This window comes from Sphaeramia orbicularis, chromosome 5, assembly GCF_902148855.1.
Source record: "Sphaeramia orbicularis chromosome 5, fSphaOr1.1, whole genome shotgun sequence".
Lineage (NCBI taxonomy): Eukaryota > Metazoa > Chordata > Actinopteri > Kurtiformes > Apogonidae > Sphaeramia > Sphaeramia orbicularis.
In genome coordinates this window covers 33,894,218-33,909,137 of record NC_043961.1, presented here as the reverse complement: position 1 = coordinate 33,909,137, position 14,920 = coordinate 33,894,218, and the positions used below count along the sequence as shown (strand labels likewise).

At 38.7% G+C, this 14,920-nt stretch overlaps 1 protein-coding gene across 2 annotated transcripts in view; it reads right to left on the bottom strand.

The window, feature by feature from the left end:
• The window catches only part of sema3fa (sema domain, immunoglobulin domain (Ig), short basic domain, secreted, (semaphorin) 3Fa), a 59,371-nt gene that overhangs the window by 5,777 nt on the left and 38,674 nt on the right, over positions 1 to 14,920 (bottom strand). For both annotated transcript variants that reach the window (XM_030134620.1, XM_030134621.1), the window contains 6 exons: positions 12,863 to 12,982; positions 9,758 to 9,897; positions 8,771 to 8,885; positions 1,798 to 1,867; positions 838 to 982; positions 498 to 720 (listed from right to left, as the gene is read on the bottom strand). In XM_030134620.1, the coding sequence (XP_029990480.1) occupies positions 498 to 720; positions 838 to 982; positions 1,798 to 1,867; positions 8,771 to 8,885; positions 9,758 to 9,897; positions 12,863 to 12,982 (813 nt within the window). The remainder of the gene's footprint in view (positions 1 to 497; positions 721 to 837; positions 983 to 1,797; positions 1,868 to 8,770; positions 8,886 to 9,757; positions 9,898 to 12,862; positions 12,983 to 14,920) is intronic.

Here is a 14,920-nt window from a genome sequence, read left to right as displayed (position 1 = left end):
AATAGTTGCTGCTGTTATGCTGTGATGCTGCCAAGATGTCTACAGATATAAAACAGATACTTTATAACTAAATCATCTGTTCCTTATTCAACCATCGCAGGTAAATATAACGGTAGATAGAGCAGAGGTAGGATTTATGTAGGAACATTTTTACTAGGGTGAGTTAATCTATATTTTACCAATAGATAAAGGCAAGACAGTATTAGACAAACACAGCATTAGGTTCAGTAATAGGTTTAAACATTTGTAACATGAGAAAAGTAGACTTTGATACAGGAGAGCCTGACTCACATTGACAAAATAAAGAAGAAAAGCAGAAAGTGTTTGTCGCAAGTAAGGAAACACCATTTAATCTAAGGATCTGCAGACACAAAGGAGGATTCACTATCTGTCAGAGCTGAAGGTTAAATCAAAACCTTAATGTAAATATGTGGCATTAATGTTTAAATGCACTGTTTTGTTTTCATTGAAGTTAATTCAGGTGACAGTGCACTGACCTGTGCCCAGGAAGAGAACCTCATAGCTCCCATCAGCAGCCGTCACTTGGTCCACTGCAATAGTGGTAAACTCATAGTCCACGTTGGTTCTGACCACCAGGGGGCGCTTGTGCACTGGGTATACAGCATTGTGCATGGTTGGGTGGTTTCTCATGAAGTTGATCACCTCATCTGGGTAATCCTTAGTGGATTTCATGTTGGGGGTGAAAGTGCCTCCTGGACACTGTTAACAAATAAAAGATGTAACTGTGAGATTGCTCTTGTGCAATTTCCTAAACTCCTCTCTGTGGGAAAATAGTCAAATAGTCAAAAGTTGTTTTTGTGAATACATAAAACTCACAGTTCCAGGTCGAGGGTAGGGAATCTTCCCAGAGTAAGCCACCCACTGGTAGTTGGGCCCCTCCTTGTGAGCAAAAGGCCCATTGAAGACCATTCGGATGTCAGCCATGGAGTAGACGCACACCGCCGAGCCTTTAAACACAGCTCTGGACGAGAGCAGGAGCAAAGGGTGAACACACAGAGGCAGAGGCTCCAGGATACAGATTAACTCACACCCAGAGATAATTACTGTGGGTGCTCTGTGCAACTGCTAGAACCTACTTCCTTCCCACGTACTCAGCCAGCCTCTTATAGGAACACACTGAAACACCATGACGCACAAACACACTCTCAAACCGACTCAACTAGAGTCAAACTGTCTGACACACTGACATACAAACACCCACGTCCTGCAGAGAATCGCCAGAGGACAGGCTCTTGCTGCTGTGTGGTGGGTGTACTATGTTTGTAACTCCTGTCATGGGCCTCTATCATTAGCACTGCAAGTGTTTTTATCAGCTGGGTTTAAGTGATCCTCAGGCCTAAGGAGAAGATGGAAACAATAACAGTATTTGTTTCTCAAATACATTAATCAAGATGTGTTTATTATGACTCAGTGCGCTCCTCTCCCTGCTTTTGTGCAGTCAGAATCATAATTTACATGTGCGGTTGGTTGTGACTTCCCCTAAATTTTAATGCAGTGTGCTGACTGACAACTTGCTATCAAACCTGACCTACGTATGTGAAACTATAGGCTCCGTCAGACTCTGAGACTCCCTCCAGACTTCAGGCTCACTTCTTTCTGTCTGTTCTTTGTAGCCTGAATCTGACAGGCCATACGCAAAACAGCATTTCAATATCAGACAGAACCGACACCTTTGAGCTCGGAAAAATGAATCAAAACTGCAGGAGGGGAATGAAACACACCTTCTTTCCAAACTGCATGAAAGTTAAGAGTTTGACAAAGTTGTCAGACGCTTACCCTGAGACTGAAAATACGCCATAGATGACAGGGTTCTTGGTGTCTTGAGTTGGCTGGATATACACATCCCCTAATAGGAAGAGAAATAATTTTACAACAATTAGTCACAGTAATAAAACTATTAAAGGCAGCCGTTCCACAGAAGCCCAGTAACTTTCACATGATGAATGGTCAAACAAAGCAAACGTGGTGTATTAACTAAATATTAGTGTCTGTGTCTCAAATCAAATAAGCCTTATTAGCTCCCAGACTCCACCTGGTTCCAAACCAGAGGAATTAAAATTGTGACATATAGAGACTTTTTGTTTCCGAGATTTATACAGGAAGGAAAGTTAAGGCAGAATTCCTCCTAAACTCAAGAGCCAGTGGTCTCCTTGCATCCTGAATCCAAACCTCTACAACGCTGAAACTACAGTTCCAGAGTCTCAGCAGGGAATATGACTGAAATAGAGATCTCTGGTGAAACATGGCTTTAATAGGAGCCATATGCATCCAATGACTCCAGTGGGGCTGAGGCAGCAGAGTCCTCCATATCCTCTGATGGCTTAATGAGAGAAAAGTACAAGGAAAAACAATAAGGAAGCAAAGTGAAATAAATTAAAAGTGGACAGGTTGAGTGGAATAACACTTCACACACAGTTGAACACATAGGTCCATTTAATGCTTTACATCGACGGGGAACCAGTGAAAAAACCTCACATCACTTGGATCAAATGGCCTTGAACAGATACAGGTCAATACCAGCTGTTGGTCAAATACCTATTACAATGAATTGCCCTGAAATCCTACACTCTTTTAAATAACCTCACATGTTTTTCATAATCTGTGAGGAGTTTGAGACACATAACGGCAAGGCTCACTCTCAGTTATCACCTGAATGAATGTAAGAACTAACATGTAACATGGGAACCCACGAAGACACGATTATTTATGTGAAATAGAGGATGAAATATAACACACATAATCTGATACTCGCGCTGCAGCTGCTTTAAATACAAAGAAAGAAACTAAAAAAAACCCATCTTTTCTGACTCAACAAACTCCTTCTGATCATGAGTTCGAAGCCTCCTCAGAAAAACATCCCCTCATATGCCAAGGTATGAAAATAACAGGTAACGATTGCACACGAAGGCAAAAAAATTAAGATTTGGCAAACAAAGTAGAAATCCATAACCCATCTGACGCCACTTTGACAGACCTCCTGGCTACGAAGCGAACGCAGTAAAAGAGAAAAGAAATAAATTTGCAAAGAACTGGAGCACGTTGCGTCATTCTAACTTTTGTTTCTGATGTGTCAGATCAGACGCGGTCTTTGACACACTCTCTGCATCGCATAGAAACGTCGCCCTGTTTGCTGTAAGCATGGAAAGAACACGAGTAGAGTAGAGATAAATAAAGCGCTTTGAAAAGTAAAGACAAAAGAGAAAGTAAATGATGCCCTCAGTGAAAAATCACTGGATGGAACGACTGTCAACAACTGCAGTATATTATCTCCTTGATATTCACTGTGACTCTAAATGTCTAACATATCTTGTTAAATTTCCACTGTGAATCGCAAACAAATAATTACAAACTTGGAAAAACAAATAAAACACAACAACAAAAAGAATCTATTTCGTTATGTGTGCTAAGGTTATGTACAAAGAGAGGTTTTGGGATTTGTGGAATACAGGGACATAAAAAATAATTCAATGAAAAAACAATGTTTCACTTCATAATTACATTTCAGAAAAGGCAATAAAAGTTTATTGCCTGCACATTTGTTCTCATTTTTTTCTGGCAGACATTCTCATCCGTCTTGTGTCTTTGCGCCTTTTGTTGTCCTTTCCCTGGATAAAACACCAAAGGCTTTTTCTGCTGTTAGACGCTCAATCTGACTCGACTCCGCTCTCCCGAGTCCTCATTCAGCTCTAATGCCTCTGTTAGGCTCCATCAGGACCAGCAGTGCCGGAGACAGAACACTCTTCTACCAGACAGTCTGTGGTTGTGGGGAGGCCAACCACAGCGCTGTGGGATGTTTCACTGCACCTCAGGACTCTGAATGACCTCACCACAAGTACTCATCTGCTCTGAAACTACAGCTGACCTGCTGCTCTGAGGATACGCTACAAAAAGGACGGCAAGAAGAACACAAGAGACCTCATCTGTCACTGTCACTGAGTGCTATTAATGTGTAACATACATTTACAACTTTTAAAGCCTTGTCAAAGCAGAAACTATAGATTTAGTCGTTTAAGGTCTGATATTCAGTACTGTCACAACGACTGAGGGAAATCTGAGTTAAAGGAGTGATATTTTGCTTTTTTTTTTAAAAAATCGAATTATGCATTTTAAAACATTTCCCTGTGATCTACATAAACTGTAAATGCTATGCTTGGGTCTGAATTCTTCATTAATTTAACTCCACAGGTCCATCTTCAACCCTATTTCTTAGTAATGACACAAGAAAGGTCGTTTTTAGCGCTGGCCCTTTAACCCTTTCATACATGAATTATAAGAGCCTTAATCAAGATTTTTTTCCTGAGTATTTTTATTCCTCCAAGCATTAAAAAAATACTGCAATTGAAAATAAAATGTATGAACCTATTGTTCATGGAGTTGCAAAAATGTCCACTCAGCTGGACACCCTGCATGTAATTTTTGAAACAATGAAACATATTTACTGATATACTGTGTGAAAACTATGAAAAAAAAAAAAAAATAATGCAGCTAATCTTATGTTTTCTCACATTTTAACATACTCTGATACTAAGTCATTACTCACTTCATGGAGATACTATGCAAAAAACAAAACAAAACAAAACAAAACAAAACAAAACTGTTAATTATAGTCTAATAACAATACCAAGCAACTGATTTACACTCAAACATGTTAGTGCAGATCAGGTTTATCAAGAATAGCAAAATCACAGCAATGGTATGAATTGCAGTGTATGGGATGATGTGTCCACTGTGTTGGCTGATATGGAACTAAAACAACAAAATCCATGAATATACAAGAGAACAGTTGTAGAACAGCTGTCCACTGTAGTGACCAGTATGCATGAAAGGGTTAAATCCAAAAGAGCCACTTCACGCCCCACCCCCTCCAGGTTGTTGGCTGTGCTTTCTGTCCCCTTCAGCCACTTTATACAGCCAACAACTGAACATTTTAGGTAATCGACTCAAAGTTTGGACATATTTTCAGTTTTTACTACAACTGCTGCTGCTGACAAACAATTATAACGTACCCTGGTAGTGTTGACCTAATACGTGCAAATGTGTTGACGTAACTAGATATAAAACATAACAAATTAAGCAGAAATTGAAACAGGTTGTAGAAATCCACTTGATTTTTGCCGGAATGAATATAAAGATAGCTCTGCAGCACCTGGAGGGTTCAAATTCAAACTTTTTGAACTATTAGGGTCCAAATACACAAATAAATGTACCAAAGACTAATAAAAGTGGGTTTAGCAAAATACAACCCCTTTAAAATGATTTTAACTGAGAGACTTTATGTGAATGTATTTACCAACAAGGTAGTATTCAGATCCTTTACTTGTGTATTCAAAAACTTAATTCAGTAATATAAGAAATATATACTTAAACATGAAAAGTACAAATAGTCATCATGCAGTACAATGTTTGCCCTGTATTGATTATATTTTTTGATTCATGCACACATTCGCACATTTACTCTAAACATCTAAGCACAAGTACAAGCATTTTGTTTTGTGTTTTAATCTACCGCAATGCAATATATTCTATAGGATCATTATGTTTGTGGAGTTCTGGAAAAATTGGCCAGTTTTCGGCTTTGCAATAATGTATTTTCCAGAAAATCTGAGAGGATTTTTGAAGAAAATAATTTATAATACGTGCTGCAGTGGGTCAAAAAGTACAAAATTTGAATAATATAAAGGAGTGAGGTGCTCATCCATACAACCATATTTACAGGCATCTGTTGTCTCACCATCAACTTGATTGACATCCCATGATGCACTGAGGTTGTAAATGTGCGCTTTTGTGTTTTGTAATAAACCCTGATGAAGATGTGTGTAGATGTCTGCAGTAGAAACGCATAGGTGAAGGTATCAGTGTCCCTGCTATTTTTTTTTATTTTTATTTTTTTTACAACAGTCAGTTTTTGCCATTTTGGATTTTTAAAAAAAATATTTTTATTTGATTTGATTTCTTTTTTTTTTTTTTTCTTTTTGCTCAAAGTCTTTTTACTGGTATTGCAGAAACTGTACATTTTTATATGAAGAAGGAGTAGAAGTCCCTAAACCCATAAAGGAACAACTAATTCCTCAGGTTATTACAAACATTCATGAAAAAAAACTATAATATGTGACAAGTAGCTTAACCTGTCTATCAATATTTTCCTCTGGAATGTAGAGAAGTATAGAGCTGAATAAACATAAATACATGAGAAAAATAAAAGTACATCCATATTGTATTAAAATATAATACTTGAGTGACAGGAGTTACAATGCATCATGGATTATGTCTAATTTTTGCCTTGTCAGCACCAGGCAATGCAAAGTATCTCCCTTTAACTAATCTCTTTGTTGATTCAGGGACCACATGTTATGTTTTTTGGATTAATCTGCTGCTGTGTAGTAGTGAAAGTACTACTAGAGTACTACTGTCACTAGCTAAGTGGTGTGATTGTCTCTGTGTGTGATGAACTGGCGCTAATGTCAGCTAAATTCAGCTACAAACCCTCAAAAAGTATGAATGAGACTATGGAAAATGAATGAATCTCTTGCTGTGTTTTGTAAAATAACATGTACTTTACAGCTGTCTAATTTCTTGCTTTGAAATGTGTGAATAATGTGTCAATAAAAGGATGTCAACAGTAATATCAAGTTTCATTTCATGCATTAAATACTAAAAACACATCCCTGTGTCCTTGTTATGGTTTTAGAATATTTCAGAATGCAAACACTTGGTTCAGCATCGTACGACTGTGTAAAACTTTGGTCTTCAATCCTTGTAAGAGCAAATCTACTAGTGAACAGCTGGGGAGAAGTAGTAAAAGATTTGCTGCTCATACCACCAGTCACTGTAATTTCAAGGATAGAAGAACAAATCCCTTTTTAATCTTGTCAGTCATGTGTATGACGGACAGGCCAGGATGATCCACAAGGGGGTCGGACCGATGCCAGCTGCTCATTACTTTGATAATTCTGTATGTGTGTATTCGCCTCTCGCTGCTTCGCGTTTTTATAAAAGCACAAATTCTGTTGATAATGATGATGATGTTTAAGGTGCTTAAAAAGCAGAACGATCACAGTCTTACAGTAAGGATGGTACCTACAGGAGCCATGTAAATGTTCAAAGCCAAAGACATGTCAAGCTCAACACGTATGAGTCGGTGACACCTTAATCTGTGCTGCAGCCTCCCTGGAATTCTTCTCATTATGTGCTGCTGGAAATGCTGGTTTGCTGGATTGTGTGTCCCTGTGGTACAGTTAAGCTGCTGGCCGACGCTGCAGCAAATTCTACATGTGGGTTCACGCTGAAGGCCTTAAAACTATAACATCATAGCCAAAGTATGCAAAACAAGTGCAGTGCAAAATGAGAAGAGGGCTGCAAAAATTAGACAAAAAGACAACAATGAGGTCCATCTGCAGACCCTTGTTTTGAATAGTCATGGTTACGCAGACATGTAAGAATTCTGCCTCTGTATCTGCCAGTTTTACTGCTGGTTGACAGTCATTTTCATTATGTCTTACACCATCTCCAAACAGATGAATGTGTGGTCACTGAGTTGTATAAACTGATCTGTAAGGATACCAAATTAGGTATTTTAGATCAGTTCAGCTCACAAGATAAAATACAGCATCTGTACATCTCTGAAAGTCATAGTTAAATCAAAGCGTTCTATATTTATGTTATAATGTTTCAACATGTGTAAGAGGAATCACTGTATGTAGAGGCTTTTCAACATTTTTTATAGTAAGGTTTAATCTAGGTCTGGTTTAGGGAATGATAAAAAAAAAAACAAAATACTCCCAATATAGCAGTAGTTTCCAACCTTTTTTTGGCTCTTGATCCCATTTTACATCACAAATTTCTGGTGACCCCAAACTTTAAAAACGGAGAATTTTTTTTTCTAAAATTAATTTATTTTTGATCATGTAATAGTTTGCTATACTATGCTGCAAAAAACCCATTAATTTTAGACAACACTTGTATAATGTATATAATGCACCTTTTTGGTGTCTGCTTCTCAGTTTCTCTTGGAGATGTCTTAGCGGGGCCAGGCAGGTAAAGAAATCTTTCCATTCTCTGTTCTGTTCGGCTTTCTGACTGCGACTGTATCCGTGCTGATTGAAGCGTTGTAACACACGGGGTCACATGATCAGGTCAATCAAGATATGCCCTCTCAGATATTATATCCTGCATTTTATTTGAACTTGATTTTTATGAGGAAAAGTGTATGGTGTTTTAATTATAATGAAATATATATTGAATCATTAAAAATATTTTTTTTAGTCTTTTTTTTTTTTTTTAATCAATTACTAGAAATTTCAGGCGACCCCATTTGAATTCAAGGTGACCCCATGTGGGTTGCAACCCCAAGGTTGAAAAACACTGTAATATAGTGATAGTTGTACAAGCAATTTTTCTTCAAATCCACAGTCTATTATGCATCCTCACCAAAACTCTTTTCTTGCCTAAACCTAAAGACTTAAGGCAATCAGGATGTGAACTCCAGTCTCTAGTGGGAAATTCCTGGATTTTCTTTATCCACCAACCATCCCACATATCTCTAGCCCCTTGAGGTAAAGAACTGCATCCTCCAGTGATGAATCACATTGTCATTACGTGTATCTGTGGCTTCCAAGAATGTACAATGGCATGGTTTTTCTAGTGACTGAATTGTTTAAATGTATGGTCTGTTAGCGAGAGAAAAATGAGGTGCTTTTTGTTTATAGCTGTTGAGAAACATGGAGTGAAATTTGGAGGAAACTAAACTCACTTAGTTCATCAAAGTGTGTCTCTATGCCGTCAGCTCCAGGCACAGAACAGATGAGACGGGCCTTGAGGAAGGTGCTCCACTTGTTGACCAGACAGCAGTGTCCGCCATCGTCGTTCTGTGGAGCAGAAACACAAAGTAATAAACTCACAGTCCATCTCAGAACGGGACAAATCCAACCACTGTCTGACTAACAGCTGTTTGACACAACCATCCAAACTAACTGCAGTGTGTGTGTTGTTGTTGGGCCTGTATGAATAAAGACCAGCTCTGTGTTTCACTTTGGCCCATCTGCAGGGGAGGTCAGCCAACTTCTACTACTGAGGTAAAGAATCACGGCATGGGAAAATGATTCATGAGCTGGAAGCCAATACACTATGCAGAGTGAAATCATTTGCAACACTGAGAAAATACTATATGTATCTGTGTGTGTTTGTCTACATCATTTTAACATCTAGAAAGGACGGATTCTGTTTATACAGTTGTTTTGTAAAAAAAAAAGTCTAACATGTTTAAACACTTTTCAGACACAAATAGAAATGCCTTCCTTGCTTTTTAAAGTAAATTTCACCTAAATGACATACTTAAGGAATGCCTCTTGTAAACACCTTTGAGCACAGTGTTATTATTCAACCAACTTCAGCGAAAAACAATGCTACAGGCCACAGCACTAGATCCATGTGTAAACACACTCTGGCTTTGTATGTGTGTTGTTGCGTGTATACAGATGTGGACTAAAGTACACTCTGCTGCTCCAACACTTCATCCATCGGGATGAAAATAACAGCATGATCTCCAAACTTAGCCCTTGAGCCAAACAGCAAAGATGATGTTTTCTTTCTGGTAATTAGTGTGAGTAAAAGTATAGCAATTACTGATGATCATGGGGGACTTCCTCCTGAATAACAGGCAGCAGATATAACTAACCATTATGGAGGCAGATAAATTCACTGGTGGGGATCAACATGAGATTATCTGGCGATAACTCACCAGGCAGATCCGTCCTATCCTGGACTGTGTCATGGGACTCTGGCCCATCTCAGAGGCTTTCTCACGGAAGAAGAAGTAAAGCTTGTCATCATTCTTCTCGGCGCTGTCAGGAATGAGGTGTGCATGGACGAATGTTGGATCTGTGAGACAGAAAGTATGACAAACAGAGCATTAAAAACTTCACAACATGATGGAGAGAGGTTTAGAAATGATTATTGCTCTGACTAAAATAATAGGATGCAGGATTTTTACATTTACATTTGGTTTTTGAGGAATTTTTTTCACTGAATTCTGATTTTAAATAGTCAGACAGTACCTCAGGGTTGAGTCATATCCACAACATTTCTTATACAATAAATGATCTCATGTATTCAGAGGTTCTTTTGTGTCTTTTGAGGTTTTATTCTTTAAAGCTATACTGTATGATCTGGCGTTTTTACGCTTTTCTTTTGTGACCTTAAAATGCTCCTAATAAGTGTGTGGCAAACTAAAATGTAAAAGAAATCCCCCAGGTTTTGAAACTCAAAAATGTTTAATTCTCATATATTTCTGATAAAATTCTGACCAGTCATTTTATTTGGTCTGAATAAAATAATTGGCTGAGTATCCTGTCTGTCATCTGTTGCCACTGTCCCACACCAGATACCGGTGCCTCTGAATCTGACGTTTCATTCATGCTGCCCCTCCTGTCTAGGGGTATGAATGGATGGGACTCAAATGCCCGGCGTTGAAAGGAAAAAACGAATTTCTTAACAGAAACAACAACCAAGGGGAACAAACAGAAAAACCCAGTCAGAGTCTGGTGAATGAAGGATTGTGACAAAAGTCCAGGAGTCGGGTCACGGTGTACTTGACTCCGCAGACACGTCTGTGCAAAGCTCAGTTTTTATGACCATACGGACTCTGCTTACACATACTTGGTGTCACACAATGTAGGATGATGTAGGATGATAAATGTATCAACTATGAAACCTTAAATGTCCATGGACAGTGTGCAGAGTCCGCACACTCAGGAGCCTTTATTGTAGGTGATGAGGTGCAGTGAAAACAGACCAGACCCTTAAATACAGAGTCTCCTAATGATAAAGGAGCCGCAGCAGGTGGATGATGTTGTGTCTGATTGCTGAGGGAGGGGTCCGCAGCCAAGCTGAAGCAGACTGTGACACCTCTGCTATCCACCGTGTGCGTTAGGTGAGGAGGGGAGTGTCAGAGCTCAGGCAGGGGGAAGCAGGTGGGGCTTTGGAGGGAGACGAGTTGTTCATGTTCAAATTTTTACGAAGTACTGTGCGACATGCCAGATTGGTAGGTATAGCTTTAAGTTGCATAGAATTTTCATCACACAACAATCCAAGCAATGAAATATGTAGGTAACTATGATTAAATCACAGTCAAAAAACTGTCATGACACTTTGACAGCCTTCCCTGACCTATTGCATATGATCTCAGCTCAATTTAGTACCTTCTTAATGATATTCAGGAGATTAGGAGCACAGGGGTATGTGTGATATATAGAGACAAATGATCTATTGGAATATGGCATAGGCAAAAAACAAACAAAAAACATATTGTGCAATAAATACATACAACTTCATACCTAATATCAACTTTTTCTTAAAGTCAGTCTCCGCGAGACCATTACCATTACAATCAGGACCCCGTATTACTACTATGACTTACTAGTACTTACTACACAGTCTTACAGTTAATTCTGTAAATAATTATTTTACTTATGCTATAGGTTATGTGAATTTACCTCCAGGGATCAACTGATGACTGTGTATGTTTGAATAGCCCGTATACACACAAAATTAACATTATGGCTACAGGTGAATGGATACGTTGCTGGATTTTAAAGCAGGAAACCCAGGAATGATTCCAATTCTGTCTTCTGTCTGCAGATAAATTTGGGAATTCAGTAGCCCTCACAGGTCAAGAAATAAAAGCATCACCTTTTTAAGTTGATTTCTTTTTGGTAGGATGACGATAAACTTGAGTTATGCTTTTGGAAAATACTCCTACTGTGGCTAATTTTATTTTATTTTTTTATTTTATTTTTGTTTATTGCTCTTAATAAGACAACAATTTTGTACTGAAGTTTAATGCAATGTGATTATTGCAGATTTTCAAAACAATCGATGCATGGATTGAATAAACAAAGTATGGACGTGGATCAATTCAAGAAGATAATTATAACTATCTGTTACTGATATCAACAAATTTAACATATTTATTTTTTGTTCATATTACAAATTACACTTTAAACTATAAAGAATCAGAAATCACATTCATTACTACTAACCCATTTTTAATCTGGCCTCTACAAATAAAAACCCATAACCGCCCTTAACCCTGCCATAATTTCATCTCATTATTTCTTCCTAGTGACAACACTCAATATGGCATCACAGCGTGCTCCCGTTGGCTGACTTACTGGGTCACCACTGGACATGCAACACAAGACACCCCCCCCAGCTGTGACCCACCATGGTCCCAAATGGGGACAAACCAAAACCAGAAGGAGGGGCGTAGTAGCCAGGAACCACGTACAGGGGGAGGGGTGACATCCGGCGGATTCGACACGGCTGATTAGCAGGACTCAGGTGTCCCGCTTCAGTGTTTCACTACCAGGGGACTGTTGTCAGGGCAACAGGGTCAGAGGAAAAACCTGGGAGTGAGCCACATTGGGCTGGAGCTGTGATTGATTTGGCAACATCAACTGGAAGCAGCCAACCAGCATTTATAGTATGGTGACAATCATGGTTCATTAGAGATTAGAGGTAACTCTGAGTCATTATTGACATTGTGTAATTTCCCATGGCTACTGACCTCTCTGTCAGAATCTGCAGGCATGCATTCAACAATTAGCATAGTGCATTTTATGCTTTGAATCAAATGATCGGTGGGTCATGTGAAACAGCATGGAAAGATCAACAATCTCATTCCTAGAGGACATGGATGACGTGCAGGACTGTGTCGAAAGTACATATGGAGGTTGTGTGAGACATTACAGCAACGTAGATCAGGAGATGAGGGATATACTAAAAGAAACAAGTGGAAGAAAAACTGTATAGGATGTAGAAGAAGCAGCAGGGTTTGAGACATTACCATTTAGCCATCTGGAGTTGTACTGATCAGTCCTCATAGCGGTCTGTTTCCCTAGCGTACGGAAGATAGCAGAGTCTGTTCCCATGAAATCAATGTAGACTCCTGCATAGAGCTCTCCATCTGTCAGTCACAGAGAGGAAAGGAAGGGTGTTGTGAAGGTGAAGTCATGATGTTTTTACAGGTTCAAAGTACAGAACACAGTGTCTATCACATCTGATGCAAACACATCTTTGGCTTGTAATTAAAAAGTTGCATCACTCCATCTCTCCAGGACTGATCCGAATCAGACTGGTGACACGTACAGCAGCGATCATTACAAAACCCATGTTAATTTTCTTAACCATCATAGCACAATTCAGAAATACATCATACTTTAAAATGTCATCCAACTTGGGTCGGTGGTGTCTGAAATGTCACATTTGGTATGAATATGTCAGCCTTGTAATTACACTGTAATCATAGTTATATTATGCTCATTAGTGCAATCAGTGTGATTTGGAAGGACAGCTGGATTTACACAGTGGATTTCATGTCAGATGGCTTAAAGGTGTGGAGATTAGGGGTCGACTGTGGCATGATAAGGTCAAACAATGGTCTTTAAAACATGATCAGGCCAAATATTGACACGAGCAGGTCCTGTTACATCGTGTTGGACATTTGGATAGCCACAGGCTTCATAACAAACAAATATTGAACTATAAAATCAACCAGTGTCTTACCCCGAACAACAACAACTATAGCTGACTTTTTGGGTGTAACTGTTTGCTGAAGTCGGCTGGATTGAGCTGACATTGCATGACAGCCGAGGTTTTCTCTGACGACCCCACAAACACTAACACACACACAAACACCAGGAGGTCGCTGAATTCACAGCCATGTCTGACCACCTGTAAACTGCTGACAACAAAAGACCACCCACTGCCATGAGCGTACACAGAGATCTGACCACTTCGAAGAAAAAACATGAATAAAACATCAGCTGTACAGTGCATTAATGTGATTTAATGTATGATAGGGTAAGTATGTCTATTTTATAATCCATCATTTGAGTGTACATTAACAGAGGTGTTTGAAAGATTACTTTAAGTCCCCCTCTGCTCAGAAGCAACTATTCTTCAATGTTCATTTATTGTAATCTTTGGCTTTCACTGTGCAGAGTTCGACATTTTGTGGATTTTCTCACATTCATCTGCTAGAAGGGGAATGTTTCTCTGGACTCAAAAACAGGAATTTAAGGGGGGAAAAGAGGATCTGTAACTTCATAAAAATGTGGAGCCAACTTTTTTATAGATAAACATAGTTATTTACATATTTGGTGGTTTAAATGTTGCAATGAGGATGGAGAAATGATCAATTTGACCCATAGGGATCTGAGCCTATTTTGGTCGTTTTTGAGTATTTTTGATTTTGCTTTTATACTATATAAAGAATGTTTACTACACCCATGTTTGGTATCTTTTTTTCCAGCACAACTTCATCTATCTCATCTGCCTATAATTTTTCACTTTAACCTACTATATCAACACAAAAGGCCAAACGACACACTTAAAAATATAAAATTCAATTTGAAAATTCTATAAAATTTACTGCATAAATAACACAAAGATCCCAAACAAACCTTTTCAAAGGCTTTAAAAGTGAATATTGGCTTCAAATATTAGGTATATAATATCAAAATTGTAATAAATTAAAACTATTCTCAAATATTTGACATAAAAGCATGTCTTTACATGGGCGTTTTCTCACCCCCACCCCCAGTTCTCCCGGTTTATGCATCCGGTTTGGGTGGGGGTCATTGTCACCTTTACCTGTAGTGCTAAGGCAGATTCTGCCAGTTTTCTTCATTTTGAAAAAGGACAAAAAATGACTAAGATATGGTAAGAAATATAGTGCCCCCCGGCACCTCACTTTCATACTTTTACTCATGTTTGTTTGCTCTGAGTTCAAACTGTCATATCTTTGGTTGTATTTGCTCTACCAACATCAAATAAAAAGTGGGAAAGTGTTTCAAGTTCACACTTTCAAATGCAGTTGTCCCCAGTGGTCTATGTGACCAAC